The sequence below is a fragment of the Acartia tonsa genome, chromosome 10 (genome assembly GCF_053477335.1).
Source record: "Acartia tonsa isolate MP-2025a chromosome 10, ASM5347733v1, whole genome shotgun sequence".
Classification (NCBI taxonomy): Eukaryota; Metazoa; Arthropoda; class Copepoda; order Calanoida; family Acartiidae; genus Acartia; species Acartia tonsa.
The window spans coordinates 9,932,869-9,950,800 of NC_137269.1; the positions used below are offsets into that span (position 1 = coordinate 9,932,869).

General features: G+C 32.8%; 1 protein-coding gene across 7 annotated transcripts in view; it reads left to right on the forward strand.

Moving 5' to 3' along the window:
- Positions 1-17,932, forward strand: part of LOC145329352 (uncharacterized) — a 55,897-nt gene that overhangs the window by 15,133 nt on the left and 22,832 nt on the right. For all 7 annotated transcript variants that reach the window (XM_080173419.1, XM_080173421.1, XM_080173414.1 and 4 more), the window contains 2 exons: positions 12,429-12,565; positions 17,501-17,576. In XM_080173419.1, coding sequence (XP_080029545.1) covers positions 12,429-12,565; positions 17,501-17,576 — 213 coding nt within the window. The remainder of the gene's footprint in view (positions 1-12,428; positions 12,566-17,500; positions 17,577-17,932) is intronic.

Here is a 17,932-nt window from a genome sequence, read left to right on the forward strand (position 1 = left end):
CCGTGATCATTTTGATCCGAGCAAAAGGTCTTTTTTTTATTTGGGTAAAATTCGTAGCTTTTATAGAGTGTTTTGCTTCATAAATATTGTATTCTGGTATAGAGTAAAATTAGGCCTTATGATTTTACTATAAAAATTCACTAAAAAGTTAATTCTTTATAATATATCAACGAATGAACATTAACATGTTTGTGTTCTCTCACTTATTTTAAAAACATAAAAATTGGCTGTAAAGGGTTAAATGACAACAAATGTTTATGCAATACAACAAATTTATTTTTGTCACATATACAAATGTGTTATAAAATAAGATTATTCAAACTTATCTTTTAAAATAATTTTAAAAAGTATGTATCTTTTATGTGTACGGTTTTCATTCTTTTCATTTTAATTAAATCAAAAATATTTAACTACATTGGAAATAAGTCACTTTGTGAAAACACTCTTTTTTTGAATTGAAAAGAATTATATAAAACAACACTTCTTATTGGTTAGATTTCAGAATAATTTGTTTTATTGTAAATGTTAGATTTTTCAATGAAATTAATTGTTTTGGAAAAAGAAATTATTTCCATTGAACAGAGTAATGTTTTTTTATTGTATCAATATAAAGTGAATTATATAAAATGTTCTGTAAGCCACAATATTACCCGAAGTAAAAAAAAGCTTTTGCTTCGGTCAAAATGATTACAGCAACACTAAAAATTAATTTTTAAATCCCCCAAAAAATGTTTACTGGGGACTTAATTCAAATTTGGGCTCTGCAGTCTGATTCTATAGGTGTCCTAGTATATTTTTGACCCCCCATTCAAAAATAGGTTAAAAACAGTTTAATATTTGCTGGATTAGAACTGGTATTGAGCCATGCTGAAAAATCTAGCAACGTATCGTATTTAAACAATTTTGCACGAATAATAAAATTAAAATAATGAAATCAATACCAGCTTTGTTGGCTCAGGCTTCCTGTCCCTCAGAGCCAACTAATTTTTCATTTACTATTCACGGAAAGCTGTCTATTAGACTGGCCCAAAAAAACATGAATTTTTAAATCTTTACCATATCAATTTGCGCATACCTTGAAGTTGTTACCGGCTCAAATGTAGACCTTTTAGTGAAAACTAGACCTCTCTACAATGAAAATTGATCTCGAAATTTCAATCTTAAGCTTTTTATCAAAAACTTCATATTTTCATAATTTTAACAAGAAATAATTAAAGAACTGCCAACCTAAAATAATGTAACAAGAGTTCAAATATGAAGCAATTATAAAAAGTAGGCAGAACCGCCATTCCTGCCGAATAATTCAGAAAAACGTCTAAAAACATTGTTTTTTTTAATTGATAATTTGTGTAAGAAATTGAACTAAAACAGTAGCTTTTAGTCTTATGAGAAGAGAAATGATGAAAAACTCTAAAAAATATACGTTTTAAAGACATAAAATAGGAAAAAGTGTCTTTAATAAATTTCATGGCTCAACAGACATTGTCGCCAATAAAGAGACAATTTCAAATAAAAAATTAAATGAAGGTAAAAAAATATGTAATATAAGTATTCTCATATTCAACTTTTTTAAAAAGCATACTAATAAAAAAATTGATATTGCAAAAATTAATTTGATCCTTTTATTAAACCAGGAATAAAGAGTAAGGCTTATCTTTAATTATTTTTCTTCAGTGATTTTGCAGTATGATTTAGCTTTCCCAAATTATTGTAATTGTACATAAATAAATTTTTATACTTTCTTTCTTCATAAGTTTATTCCTGGTGATTTTAATATTTTATTTCAATGTTTGTAAACAAACAGACAGAAAATTTGATGTTTTGCTTTATATCTGGTGTAAGGCTTTCTTTATTTGGGGAAGTAAAGGTGAAAATAAATATGCATTTGACGAGATAGCGATAGATTCTTTCTTAAAATCAATTATAGGGCTAAAATCTACAAACAATACATAACCTATTTTTACATTGCGCACATTGAAAAGCGATTTAGACCTTTATTTGGGCCACACTACTGTCTATAATACGATGCAAAAAAATAACTAATATTGAACTTTGCTTGTTTTTAAATGCCTAGATATTCATTTTTGGGAGAAAAATTCATAGGAAATTTCTTGTTGATCAATTATCTAAAATCAAGTGGAATAAAATAAAATGAATTTGAAGAAAACAATAAAACAAGGATGGCGACATATAAATAACTAGCAGCTTCGCCCCTAGCCTCTAGGGGCTTTGCCCCAAGAGGTTTGATCAAACCAATTTTTCGTATTTTAGAATTGAAGGAAAATTTTTAAAAAAATTTTGTGGGGGAAGAATTTTTTTTTTGAGGGGGGGAGGGGTAGTCGACCCCACTATTTTAATTTTAGTGTTTAAAATAAATTTTTTTATTTTTTTTAGGGGGGGGGATTGGGGGTGTCCCACCCCCCCCAAGAAAATAGTTATAAACCTTTCTGGGACCTATGAGAAGCTACACTGTAAAGGAGAACCCAATCGGTTCAGCGGTTAGCGAGATCCTTCGCTACAAACAAACAAACAGACAGACAAACAAACAAACATTATAGATAGAATGAACAAACGGATAGCAGATGTTTATTTCTCATAACAAAGATTAAGAAAAAGAGAGAGAATATGCAAAATCTTTAAACCATGACGTTACGGTCTGACTTATTGATGGACGAACAGAAGAGGTTAATTAAAGAGTAGCTTCGCTCCTAAAAGGTACTAATTTTTTCAACCTAATCATAAAAATAAAGCTTTATCTATAAACAATAAAAAAATTATATTCATTTTATTTTGACGTTTTTTAAAACAAATAAATCACGTTAAAAAACGTCATGTTTTTCTCTAAAAATATTAAGTAAGCTAACAAACAAAAAGTCTGTATAGACCTGTATGTATCCAGGGATCCTAATGGATAGGCAATGGCCAATAAATTGTTATACATCCACAATGATGATACACAAAATTACCCCTTCTGTAGATTACAATTAGTGGTTGAAGAAACGTTTGGACACTAAACTTAATAAACCAACCAATAAAAGTTAAATAATAGTCCCCAAAGTTGTTAAGCCAACGAATAAGAAAACGTTACTATAAGACTAGTGCAATGTACAGCTCAATATCCGTCTAATGATTGGGCATTAACCATCAATAATAAAAAAAAAAATTAATTAGTTATTAAATAATTAACCTCTATTTAAAATACTACTCCCCCTCCCCTCCAATTTTTCAGTTTTGTTTGTCAGGTATATTGTGGGATAAGACAATGGACGAAAACTTGTTATGATAAACAAAATTACCCCTCATTATATATTTTAGATTATTGTTGGAAACTTTTGTATCCAACTAATGTATATAAAACTTTGGGTATACTACCAGTACAGATTACAGTCCAATGTCCCCTACTTCCCTTAGTCCTAATTAAAGTGCCAAGGAAATTGGTGGGAAGGATGCAACTCGACTCCGCGTCATACCAAAGACGTTAATAACGGTACCTACCTGCTTTGTTCGGCACAGGACATCAAAAAGTATAGTAGGGGAAATGCCTTGGCCCAAAACAGGCGCAACTCATTACCATGCACAGTTAGGATCTCCAGACAAAGATCGTGCAATCAAAAGGGTTGGTTGTCTGTTATGTACTGTACCACGGGTATGAGGTGAAGGACCAAGAGTCTGGCCTTGAGTTGACAAGTTGACTGTTCAGTCCAGGTGCAACTCACCCACACGACATAAACATTATTAACATTGGGTAATGGTATGTATATAAATTTATCGTTCATTGCCTTATCCCTTAAGATCCCTGATTTAGACAGTTAGATTTATATAAATGATTCAATTGGTTTAAATGAATGGATATGAAATAAGTGGATATTGTGCGAGATTCTTGCATCTCCCAGCTGGCTAATTTAACGACACCCTCCCCCCACATTCCTTGACCCTTATGAGTTTACCCAATCCCCTCCCATGACCAAGACCATGGAGGAACGTATTGAGCAATATCTGAGGACTTTATTAGCAATCACCTGACTTAAAGTAATAAACAAACAAATGAAAAAATCCATTTCTTTTTCAACATAAGGAGGGGTTTATCAATAGGGTACTTTATATTGTGATTAAATGGGGGGCTTCCCTTCCCCCGAAAGAAATAGCTTAGAACCTTCAAATGGAAATTTCCTAAAAAATATAATTAGATTGGTTAGCGATCTATTTAGCTCTCTTTGAACGGACATCTTTTTACTTGGTATTATAAATTTAACTATTCTTTTATCCGATAAGTGTTATTTATAAGCCATTTAAATAGATAGCTGTATAAAAATCATTTTAAGTGAGTTTTTATTTATGATTGTTAATCGTTATTAAACTTTATATAAAAGTAACAGGAAATCTGTCTGTTTGTGTGAAGCGAAGGATCTCGTTAACTGCTTAACCGATATGGTTCTTCTTTACTTTAAAGCTTCTTATAGGCCTAACTTCTCCTCACAAGTGCCTCTAGAGACCTCTGTGGGGCATATCTGCTAGTAAATAACACCAGTGGCTACGCTCCAGCGAAGTAATGCAGCAAAAATCGAATGGTTATTTTTTGCATCGTATTATAAACAGCTTTCCGTGGATATGAAATGTTTTAATCTTATGATTGTACATTTTTATATTCGTAGAAAACTGGATATTAGTACAATGCTAGACATTATTTTTTCGTATGGATGAGAACCGGTTCTAATCTACCAGATATCAATCGGTTTCGAATACAAGAAAAGATTTTTTCGTATGGATGAGAACCGGTTCCTATCCACCGGATTCGAATGAATACGAGAAAAGATTTTAGCAGGTTTTGTCAATAAATCAAACAATATGAGGCAGATGAATTAGTTTTTTTTATCTGATTGATTACAGATGAACAGACGGACGTACGGATAGACCCTAATCATAGAGAAGCTACGATACCTACTCATCCAATGCTTTTAAATAATTTCCAACTTGTAAAACCAGTCTTCCCAGTCTTCCCAGGGAGGGAGGAGACATTGGACTGTAAATTATACTAAAAAACTATGTATACTTATTTAATTTTGATTGGTTGATTCCAAACAGTTATTGTCTTAACTTTTCAACCAATAAGTTTAATGTAAAAAAGGGATTGTTTTGTTTATCATTATTGTAGAATTAGATATATATCAATTTATTATCTATTGTCTTATCCCTTAGGATCCCTTGTAAAATTCCACCTTAATGCATGCAATAATAACAGTAAAATATTATACAGTAAAAATTATTAATAAGTTGCTTAATAAATTCTATCAACTAATGAAAATATTGAAAATTTTGCATAAGTGTCTATTACGGGCGAACGGATGGACGTACAAACATGCCCAATCTAAAAAGCATACATCCTTTTTCAATTGGTCAAAATATCATTTTCAAAAACTATCCTTAAAGATTTTTCTACAACATCTTATGTACTTACAGTACTTGTATATCTAAATAAAAAAAAATCATAAATGCCGTTGAACTCTAAAAACCAACACCCACCCCCTTTTTTTCACCTTTTTTTTCTAACGTGTAAAAATGCGTTATGTTATATACACCTTCCTCTCGCCTCTACTTTCAATCCCCCTTGGCGTAAAATGCGTCATTTCTTCCCCCTCCCCTACCTCTTCTTTCTTCTTGCTCTCCACCTCCAAAAGAAATGCGTACAAAATGCGTAAGTGTGTGTGTGTATGTGTGTGTTGCGTTAGTAACAGGACTCCTCCTATCTATACCTATCTGAATCGCACTTTTATAAAAGTAACAGGATGTCTATCTGTCTGTCTGTCCGTCAGTACTGAAGGATCTCGCTACATTCTCCTTTAAAATGAAGCTTCTCATAGGTCCTGGGAAGGTTACCACCACCCTCCTTAGAGAAATTACCCCCCGTATTAAATGACATCCTCCAAAAACAAATATTTATTTTTACTTTTTCTTTTTAAAAGTGGTCAGCCATTATAGAGATCTTATACATTTTAACATTAGACAAGACTAAATATTTTGAAGAAAAAAATTATTGTACATGAATATAAAAATTCAATGGTACAGTTTCATATGTGTGTGTGGTTTGTGTGTGTGTGTGCGTGCGTAACGGTGAGCCCTTATAGTTGCTTCCCTTGTACGCATTGCGTACCACGTAACAATAATAATATTATGTGTGTACCGCTATATATACAGGGGCTTGGGGGGGGGGGGGGGGAGTGCATGTATGTCTGTGCGTATGTATGTTTGTTATATAACGGACTACACATTCAACTTCAGAGGTGGTAAAACTTCGGGGGGGGGGGGGTAGGACACCACCACCCCCCCTTTCCTTTTCATTTTTTTATATGTATAAAGAGGGGTTTTCCATAATAAGGGGCGTGTTATGATGACTATTAGGATTATGGTAGACGTATCATGAACAACTACCCCCCCCTAGATTTTTTTTAGTGGGGTTTCAATGGGGGGGGGGGGAGTAGACATAATTAATGTTAAAACCAATTTCGTTGATACTTATGCCAGACTATTTAGATATTAACTGTTATATATTCAAGGATAGATAGATAGAAAGATAGAAAGATAGATAGACAGATAGATAGATAGATAGATAGATAGATATACAGATAGATAGATAGATAGATAGATAGATAGATAGATAGATAGATAGATAGATAGATAGATAGATAGATAGATATACAGATAGATAGATAGATAGATAGATAGATAGATAGATAGATAGATAGATAGATAGATAGATAGATAGATAGATAGATAGATAGATAGATAGATAGATAGATAAAGAGATAGAAAGATAGATAGACAGATAGATAGATAGATAGATAGAAATATAGATAGACAGATAAGATAGATTAAAAAAAGATAACTTAAGGACTTTTATTAAACATTGATTGATTTGGTAATTAACAGTAATATTTGTCTGTCTGTGTGAACCGAAGGATCTCTCAAACCACTGAACCTATTTGTTTCTCCTTTACAGTGTAGCTTCTCATTGGTTTTTGGAAAGGTTTATAACTATTTTGGGGATGGGTACCACCACAATCATGAGAAATTGCCCCTGGATAAATATGACTACCCCAAAATTTACGTTTACATTTTCAAGAAAGCTAAAAATTAAAATTGGAGGGGGACTCGACTCCCCTCCACCCATCACATCAATGTCCAAAGAGGCCTCTAGTGGCGTTTCCCCTAGTAGGTAGATATAGATTTAGTTTAATCAAAATGAATAAAAAAATTGTATAAAGTAGTAAGCTTTATTGTCTGTAGCAAAGGATTTTTCTAACCACTGAACCGATATGGTTCTCCTTTCTAGTGAAGCTTCTTACAGGTCCAAGAAAGGTTTTTAACTATTTTAGAGGAGGTTATCTCCACCCTCCAATGAAAAATGATACCCCCTTAAAAATATTTTTTTTTTTACTTTTTTTTTAGAAATTGAGGCAAATTACCCCCTCAACTAAATTGGCCCTAAAAGCTTCTAGGGGCGTGTATATTTCATTGATAGATAGACAGACAGAAAAATAAAAAGATTTATAAATAGAAAGATATATAAATATATAGATAGATAAGTAAAAAGTAAAAAAAAATAGATAGACAGCTAGAAAATATGATTTCGACTTTGTCATCCTTGTTTTAAAAATATTTTTTGCTTTAATTGAGTAATTTTATTTTGCAGACATTGAAATTATGTTATTAATCTAAATTCACCGCTAGGGAGGGAGGGGACATTGGACTGTAAATTACACTGGTACCCAGGGTTTTATATCCATGAAATATTGATAATTTGCTCTAAACTAGGGTACTCGAATTTTGATTGGTTGATTCCAGACCATTGGTGTTCAAACATTTAAATCAATAATTTTCATCATCAAAGGGTAATTTGGTTTATCAGTATACAAGATGAATATCAATTTATCGTCCATTTCTTATCTCTTAAACTCCCTGAAATATACCTTTTAAGTATAGTTGCTAACCTATAACTAACATGTACGTCTGTCTTTCATTTTAATTGCAACCAAAATATAAATAACATAAAGTCTAATTTTACAAATGAAGTTTTACTTTGGTAGATTTTATAATTTAATTTTTACTTTATGTTAAAACTAGCGGTTTCGCCCCTAGCCTCTAGGGGCTGTGCCCTAAGAGGTTTGATCAACCTAATTTTTCGTATTTTAGATTTAAAAGAAAATTTTAAAAAAAATTATTCGGGGGGCGCGTATTTTTCATTTTTTTGAGGGGTTAGGGGTGTCCCACCTTCCCGGGACCTATGAGAAACTACCCTGTAAAGGAGAACCCGATCGGTTCAGCGGTTAGCGGGATTCTTCGGTACAAACAAACAAACAAACAGACAGACATCGTTCTACTTTGTATTATAGATTAGCAGCTACACACATAGAGGCCTCTATGGCACTTGAGTTGGAGAGAAGAGGGAGGGGGGGTAGATTCTACCCCCCCCCCCCCATCATAGATTTATTTTCTTTTAAAGTGAAAACCTTTTTTTATGGGGGGGGGGTTCTACTCAACCTAATGAACCACTCAAATTCAATAAAAAACCAAAGTTGTTAAGTCATCGAATAAGAAAACGGTATTATAAAACTTTGGGGACTAGTGTAATAAAAAGCCCAATATCCCCTCCCTTCCTGCAAAATGGGAGGCATAGCGGTTGTTAACAAAATAATGCCAAGCTAAACCACGCGGTGGGGGCGTGATTTAAATGTGTAGTATACTCCTTTTGTTAAACTCAATTTATGGTTTTGTATATAATTGCAACGTAGTTATAAGACTTTGGGCAGCAATAAAATGAGACGTTGGGTATCCCTCTGACTGAACTGATTTTTGATTAGTGAACGGATCTAAATTTGTCTCGGCCAGGATATAATTAAAAGCCTAAATTGGCCAAGGAATAGCCGAAAACGATATTTTTAAACTTAAAAAATTAAAATAAAGAGCTAAATGAGCGATTGCGTCTTTCTCTTTTTATCGACAGACGCACTTGGATATATTATTTTCATAATGAATGATATGTATTTCCCATTTTAACGTCAGCTTATGTATAAATTTGGTGAGCTATATTATTGAGTAGCGTTGTTAAGTTTGGATGGAAGAATTTTGTAATGAAAGCGAAAGTGGGGTAGAGGATAAGAGATGGGGTAGAACGGGTTATCAAAAAACCAAAAGCTCTTGCCATTGGAACAAATTCAACCGGCATAGCTCCTTATGTATTTACGTAAATAAAATTCCTCTCAACCAATTACATATTTTGTTTGAAAAAAAACAAAAATCAACAGAAAAACAAGGATAACAACATCTATAAGTAACGAAGTGTAATAAAATCATTGATGGGAATATGGACAAGGAGATTTGAACAGTTTTTTAAATATTTTATATTTTTAAATATTTAGTATAATGACAAACCGAAGGTCAAAGTAAATTATTTACTGGATTCTTGAATAGCAGCTGAGAAAATCACATAGCGTTACGGACTGACTGACTGACGTTCGGACAGACATTGTGAATTATGGAGTAGCAATTATTTATTTTTAAAATAAAATTGACACACTGATATAAAATGCTTTAAAATATTACTTTATTTTTACAGGAATCTTCATCATATCTAAATTTACGCTAATAGCTGAACAGTACGGACGTACGGACACGCACTAATTGCAGAAAAGTTTCGCTTAAAAAAAATAGAATTATATAAATAGAATATATTAATTCTCTTTTAGCCTGACGTAAATACTTTTACTTTAAACATGCATGACAACATCCATATAAGCGAATCTCTAAAGAAAGATTGACAAACGAACAATCAATATTTTAGAGTGTCAGAACTTTATAAGTAGAACAATAATTTGTAAGTCTAAAGAAACTTTAACATAAATTTGTTGCAAAATTGCGTAAATACAGCTCATTAGAGTAAAACACTAGAGGGGGGATGGGGTATTTACTATTTACCTATCTAAATGACCTTGTGTCGACTCTCAATTGGGTCTTTGAAAATCAACTTAGGTGTCGGGAATATTAACAAAGCCAAGTAGCAAAAAACAATTTGCTAGCAGACAAAAAAGGGTCATTGGAAAAGGGGGTTTACAGCTCTGCTATGAATAGCCTAAAAATTTTATTTTTCAAATAACAAGCTATTTTAGTAACTAAGGTGGATTCTTAAAAAAAATTAGGGTTGCTGCTCACTAGTGGGGCAAAATTGTTTTTGTAAAAAATCACATAAAAAATCTACAAAAATTAAACAAAATCTTATGTTAATAACCCTTTTTATGATTTTATTATATTTTGGAGGATTTTTCACAAAAATAATTTTTCCTAACCTAAGAATCTGTTCACACATCGGTGGACTCGTTTAATTACATCTTATTATACATACATGCATCCAAATAGCTGCTGCGCCCCTACCATCTACGAGGGGAGGTTAATAGCCTAAAACCATCCATCTCAAGGCATATTTTTAAAATTACATTTGATCAATGTATGTGAATCAATCGGTTCAGTGGTTAGCTATAAATTAACATACAAACATGAAATATACTTCTTAATATAATACTAACGGCTACGCCCCTAGAGGCCTCTAGGAACACTTGAGAAGGGGGGGGGGGTCGGGATTGGTGATAGAGTTACCCTTCCGTGAAATAGTTAAGAACCTTCCACGGATATTTTCCCTATAAAGGAGACCGATATCTGTTCAGCATTTAGCGAGATCTTACTTTAAAAAAATCTTAATACTTCATATAATATTTTTATACTAGAGGTGGCGTTCTAAAATTATCCCGCTACTGGCTAGATTGAATATTAATCTTTTTCTTTCATTGGCCTATCCCTGAATATCAACCAAAGATTACTACGATTTTAGTTTCGTTTTTTCATTTTTTTAAAGATTAAATGTCCCTCTCCCTCAATTCACTTTCCTTCAGTCTTTTTAGTAGCGAAGCTACTCTATAATTTGTAATGTCCGTCTGTCCGTATGTCCGTATGTCTGTATGTCCGTATGTCCGTATGTCCGTCTTAGTTAGGGGGAAACGTGATTTTCTCGGCTCCTATAAAAGATAAAAGGCTGAAATTTTTTGACAACATTCCCATTATCAAGGAGCACAATTAACTATATAACATCAATGGCGATAGGACCGCTTTTTAGCAGGTTTTAGGCTATTTTTGTATTTTTCACATTTTTCTCCATATCTTTGGTGTTTATGGTCCGATTTCCAAAATTTTTTCAGTTATAGAATCAGAATTAAATTTCCTGTCGTTTCAAGAAAACAACTATGACGTTCAGACTGCCTTTAAGCAGGTTTTATGCTATTTTTGTATTTTTCACATTCTTCTCCATACCTTTGGTGTTTATGGCCCAATTTCCAAAGTTTTTCAGTTTTATTTTATCAAAATTAAATTTCAAGAACACATCAATGGCGGTCAGACTGCCTTTTTGCAGGTTTTTGGCTATTTTTATATTTTTCACATTTTTCTTCATATCTTTGGTGTTTATGGTCCGGTTTTTTTTTTATTTTTGTAGTTAAAAATATAAAATTTAAATTTCCCGTTGTTCTGAGCATCCAGTATGTAATTTACTTTGACCGTCAGTCTGTTAGTCATAGTACTGAAATATAAATAAATATTAAGAAATTAAAAACAAATGTTGAAAAGGTTTCGTGATTTTTTCCTAATATACATGCTTTTGTCAACTAATATCTAAATTCTTATTTAATTGTTTATGCTTCGCTACTTATGGATGTTGTCATCCTTGTTAAAATTTAATTATTTTTATTTAAAACCGTATTTATAATTTTGTCTTTCTTTCTTTAAAATATTTGAGGATCCTAGTATTTTTTTGTTTCAAATTATCGTCCTGAAAGGGTTAAAATGTTTAGTTTTTTTTTAGCCGGTGCCTTCGGCACCACGGGGCTAAAAGACTAGTTTTAGTCTTATAATTGTACATTCTATATCCGCGGAAAGCCGTTTATAATACGATACGAGAAATAACTATTCTCGTATTCATTCGAATCCGGTGGATAGGAACCGGTTCTTATCCATACGAAAAAACTATGTCTAGCATCGTAATATATCCAGCTTTTTACGAATATAAAAATGTACAATCATAAGATAAAAACCAGTTTTTTAGTCCGTGCCTTCGGCACCTCGGGGCTAAAAAACCTATAATTGTACATTCTATATCCGCGGAAAGCCGTTTATAATACGATGCGAGAAATAACTATTAATGATGATTTTAAAAGTTAAGTAATATTAGTATATATTTAGTGATAATTGAATATACAATATTGTATAATCAAAATTTCGAGAGAAAAAAATATTTATTCATATAATTTACAACACTTAAAGTACATTTTTTAAAATTGGAAACAATAAACATAATTACCCCTCTTGTAAATTAGAATTATCTATCTATCTAGACGAAGAAGCACTCTCCCAACCACATCAAGAGGCCTATGAACGCCTTCATGGTGTTCTCCCACATTGAGAGGAAGAAAATTGTTGAGATAAATCCGGACATACACAATGCCGAGATTTCTAAACAATTGGGAAAGAGGTGAGTTTGTATTTTGATTTGTCTGTCTGTTTGTCTGTTTGTTTGTCTGTTTGTCTATTTGTCTGTATGTCTGTTTGTCTTTCTGTTTGTCTGTCTGTTTGTCTGTTTGTTTGTCTGTCTGTCTGTTTGTCTGTCTGTTTGTCTGTCTGTTTGTCCGTCTGTTTGTCTGCCTGTTTTTCTGTTTGTTTGCATGTCTGTTTGTCTGTCTGTTTGTCTTTCTGTTTGTTTGTCCATTTGTCTGTTTGTTTGTCTGTCTGTTTGTCTGTTTGTTTGTCTGTATGTTTGTCTGTTTGTTTGTCTGTCTGTTTGTCTGTCTGTTTGTCTGTCTGTTTGTCTGTCTGTTTGTCTGTCTGTTTGCCTGTATGTTTGTCAGTATGTTTGTCTGTCTGTTTGTCTGTCTGTCTGTTTGTCTGTCTATTTGTCTGTTTGTCTGTCTGTTTATCTGTTTGTTTGTATGTCTGTTTGTCCGTCTGTTTTTCTGTCTGTTTGTCTGTTTGTTTGTCTGTCTGTTTATCTGTTTGTTTGTATGTCTGTTTGTCCGTCTGTTTTTCTGTCTGTTTGTCTGTTTGTTTGTCTGTCTGTTTATCTGTTTGTTTGTATGTCTGTTTGTCTGTTTGTCTGTCAGTTTGTCTGTCTGTTTGTCTGTCTGTTTTTCTGTTTGTTTGCATGTCTGTTTGTCTGTCTATCAGTCTGTCTGTTTGTCTGTCTATTTGTCTGTCTGTTTGTTTATCTGTTTGTTTGTCTGTTTGTCGGTCTGTATGTTTGTCTGTTTGTCGGTCTGTATTCCTGTCATGTTCAGAATATAATTATTGTTTGAAAAGTTTTACACTGTTAGTTTAAAGCAACTATTTAAGATTTAATAAGAATAATCAATTTCTGGACTAAAAGGACTAAAATAGCATGGAAAAAAACTTTTAGTACCATAGTAATTGACAGTCCAATGTCCCCTCCCTCCCTACAAATTTGACCTCAGCCAAATATTAAAATAAAATGTATTAAATTATAAAGTATTTCCATAGAATCTAAAATATTGAGTAAAAATTTATTATATTTAATGGAACATATTTTTAAAAAGGAGACAATGTATCGATCTCGCATTTCATGTAATTATTAGCGGCTTAGCGGCTAACCCCTAGAGGCCTCTAGAGGTACTTGAGGGTTGGGGAGGGGGGCATACAACTTTTAATTTTAGTTTTAAAAAGAAAAAGTAAAAAAATATTTTTTGGGGTGTGAATTTTTTCTAGAGGTAATTTCCTCTAGTTGGGACATTACCAACCCTAAAATTATTTCCATGACCTATATGAAGCTTTACTGTAAAGGAAAACCATGAAAGCCATATACTTAGAATAATTGTTTGGTACACACAGACAAAAAGACACCCTGTTTCTTTGTTATAAGTGTTGACGGTCAAAACAAAAAACAGTTGGGTTCGCTTGGGAGGAAGTGTAACCAACTTAAAGTGATAGTTGCATGAAGTGCATTTCAGAAAAAATGATTTCAAGCTTAAGTTTCAAGTATACCATCAAACATATATAATTTTCTATTACAATAAATATGACTAAAATAGTCGTCATGTTGTTTTTGTGAAAACGGGACAGCCATATAAGTTGCAAATATCAAAATAATATGATTTTCAAGTCTTGATATTTTAGAACTACCTGGTAGAAAATTGAAATTCTTTAAAGTATGTGCTCTTTAAATGAAGTTTAAACCATTGAACCATGGTTTACTAAATTTAACTTTAAATGCATTTCGTGCAATTACCCCTTTTTCTTTGAAAAAACAAAACAAAAAAGTAGGGGATGTCTTTTTTCTAGGGGTGAATTCTTTTGGGAGTATGGTGGTGGTGCCCTTACCAAATATAGGTTTGATTCTTCCAAAGACCTATGAGAAGCTACACTGTAACTGATACTCACAGAGAATCATATCAGTTCAGCTGTTAGCACGATTCTTCAGTACACACAGACAGACACATAAAAACACATATCCTGTCAAGCGAATGAGCAAGAAAACTTTATTCTAAAACTTTTGGGACTAGTGTAATAAACAGCACAGTGGGATCTTTTGAAAAAAATCGGGACATCCAAAAAATCTAAAATCGACTTTTATCTATCCTAGGACCTAATAATGGCTGTAAGTAGACAGCTAGAAAAGAAATTTTTAAAAAATATTAATTTTTGGCGGGTTTATGCCATTTTTAAAAAAGGTAGTGAAAAATTGCTTTTCAGTTTTGATGATTTTCCAGATTTTTTTACACAATTTTTTCAAGGCAACAAAAAATACATTTATGTTCATCTTATGAAAAAAAAAATTTATTGAGGTACTTTTGAGATACCTGTACCAATGTCTAATTAAAGAAAAAATTTAAAAAAATATTTTTTTGGTGGTGTAAATTGACTTTTTGTGAGAAAATTTCACCAAAAATATTAAGATTTTTAACCCCAAAAAATCAGTTTTCTCCATTTTACCCAAAAACGGACAGGAGGCCCCGGGTTTTGCAATAATAATATCAATATACAACATGTATTGTGTATAAAACAACAACCTGGGGCCTCTTGTCCGTTTTTGAGTAATTGAGCATTTTACATTGCATGGTTTGAACAATTTCGTTCTTGTTAATTTCAAATTTTCCCCCGTTAGAGGGGGAAGGAGTCATTTTAGAGCCCAAAGTCATCTCTGCAATATTTTCAAACTCATTAAGGCGGATCTTTCTTGACTTATGCATCATTTGCCTCTGGCGAACCGTTTCGCCGTTATTTGCCGCCGTTGGCGTGATTTTTAACGATTTTTGCCGTTCTCGCGGTTTTAATGGACATTTAAGGGATAAAGGAGTCGTTAAATAAAGATGACCTCAAAATACTTTTATTTTAGCAATTAAATTTGCTAAATTTCATGTGTTCTAAAAAAATTTGTAGTTCTAACTGGTTTTGGTCCAGCAGAAATTCAAATTTGGAGATTAATTATAATATTGCAAAAACATTATATACGCATCAGAGAGAGAGAGAGAAATATACGCTTGAGAGAGAATATAATTTAAGAAATTATGCTTATATTCTTATACAAACTTTAAATGAAGATAGCTAGACCTAGAATAAAGGTATTAACACAAAATCAAAAGTGTTTTGAAAATTATGTTATTGTTGTTTATATCTGTAAAAAAAATATTTGAAAACATGCCTTATAAGTGTCCTATTTTACTTATACTGGACCTACCTAAAAATGCCGGGACTCGAAATGGGTGCACCTGACGCTATATTCTTGTTCACAAACATTGTTTGCATTGAAGAAATATTTACATAGACGTTGATTTTGTTAAAATATTCCTATCCTAACTAAAGTTATGAAGTTTTATAGATTTTTTAAAAATAGGGTAGCTTCGCTCCTCCAAAACAGCAAGACGTACTTACCAAATGCACATTAGAAGTTAACAGAGGCAAAATTTAAGTTATTTCCGAGTTAAAGCAAAAGAAATTACATCATTTCTTCAAATACAAGCTTATTTATTGAAGTTTACTTTTGTCTACTCTAAATGTCCCGTTTTTTGGCAAAAGATCCCACTGTGAACAGCTCACTCTCTCTCTGGCATAGAACATTGACAAAGAACTACGGGATTAATGCATAATCTTGTGCCTCCCAAAATTTAAAAATAATTTCAATGAAACCTCTCAAATTTATTTTAGGATTAAATCGAGATTCAAATATCAAATAGTCAGGGGGATAGGGATATAACAACTTTATCTTATTCGTTGGCTCCTAAAACTTTGTGTACTGAATCACCGAATTTTGATTGGTTTGTTCAAAACTAGTAGTGTACAGATGTTTCTACCAATAATTTAAATCTACAGAAGGGGTTGCATTGTTTATCATCATTGTAAACTAAATTATCGTCCATTTTATATCCCTTAAATCCCTGCAAAGAGAGAGAGAGAGAGAGAGAGAGAGAGAGAGAGAGAGAGAGAGAGAGAGAAACACAGATATAGAGAAAATACATTTGAACAAGAAAATATTATATTATATTAGGACGATTTAATTTAATTTAGCATAACTGACAGACCAGCAGACCATCAAAGTTGTGCTCTGTATGATTTGTTGTATGAGGAATCTCTAAATGCTTATGCTGGTACCCAAAGTTTTACAGTCACATTCTCTTATTCGCTGGCATAACATTTTCTTGGTACTTTTACTATTTCTTGAGCGGTTGGTTAAAACTGGGAATGTTTGAACTTTCAATAATTTAATCTATTTAGAGAAGGGATAGTTTTGTTTACAATCATTGTGTGGATGTACATCAATTTATTGTCCATTGTCTTATCCTTTAAGATTCTTGCAACGCAACCCTTCCCCTTATTCAGTTTCTACAGACAAAAGGACATTTTAAAATTTAGAGTAGCTTTGCTATGAAAATTAATATGACTCCAACCATTAATTTTTATTATCATATTACAAAGGCTTTTTAATTACGATTTTTGCCAGATTTTTGGCTTACAAATATTAGAGAAATTCAATACCAGGGAGGGAGGGGACATTGGACTGTAAATTACATTTGTATAAAGGACGTTGAAGGTGGGGGGAGGGGGGGTGGGGGGGGGGGGCAAAGGGATGTTTACCCTCTCTTAAAACCCTCCACCCAACTATCTATGTTACTTTCTCTCTCTGTCTCTGTCTCTGTCTCTCTCTCTCTCTCTGTGTTTGTCATTTTCTCTCTCTCTGTCTGCCTGTCTCTCTCTCTCTTTCTCTCTCTGTGTCTCTCTCTTTCTGTCTCTCTCTCTCTCTCTTTCTCTCTGTCTCTCTATTAATCTATATCTTGCCTTCTCTATTTCTCAACCAATCAATAAATGTATAGATGTATATTCCAGATAACTGCCTGACCCAAATGGCGAAGGCCCTTAAGCTAGCAGACAAAATATTATAAATTATTAATTTCAACATATCTAGATGGAAACAACTGGATGAGGAGAAGAGAAAGCCCTTTATAGAAGAAGCAGAAAGATTACGCCAACTACATCAACAGGTTAAAAACAATAGAAAAGCGCATGTTCACTAAAATTAAAACAGTATACAAAACAGCACAAAAAAAATATTTTAAAGCTAGTAATAAATATAGAATACATAGATATTGTGAAGGATTCAAACAAAACTTGATAAAATCTTTCTTCCAGCTGACTAATACTTTTCCCCACCCCCTCCCCTGACCATGGAGGAAGATATCGACTAATTCCCCATCCCTCCCCTGACCATGGATAAAGATATCGACTAATTCCCCATCCCTCCCCTGACCATGGAGGAAGATATCGACTAATTCCCCATCCCACCCCTGACCATGGATAAAGATATCGACTAATTCCCCAGCCCTCCCCTGTCCATGGA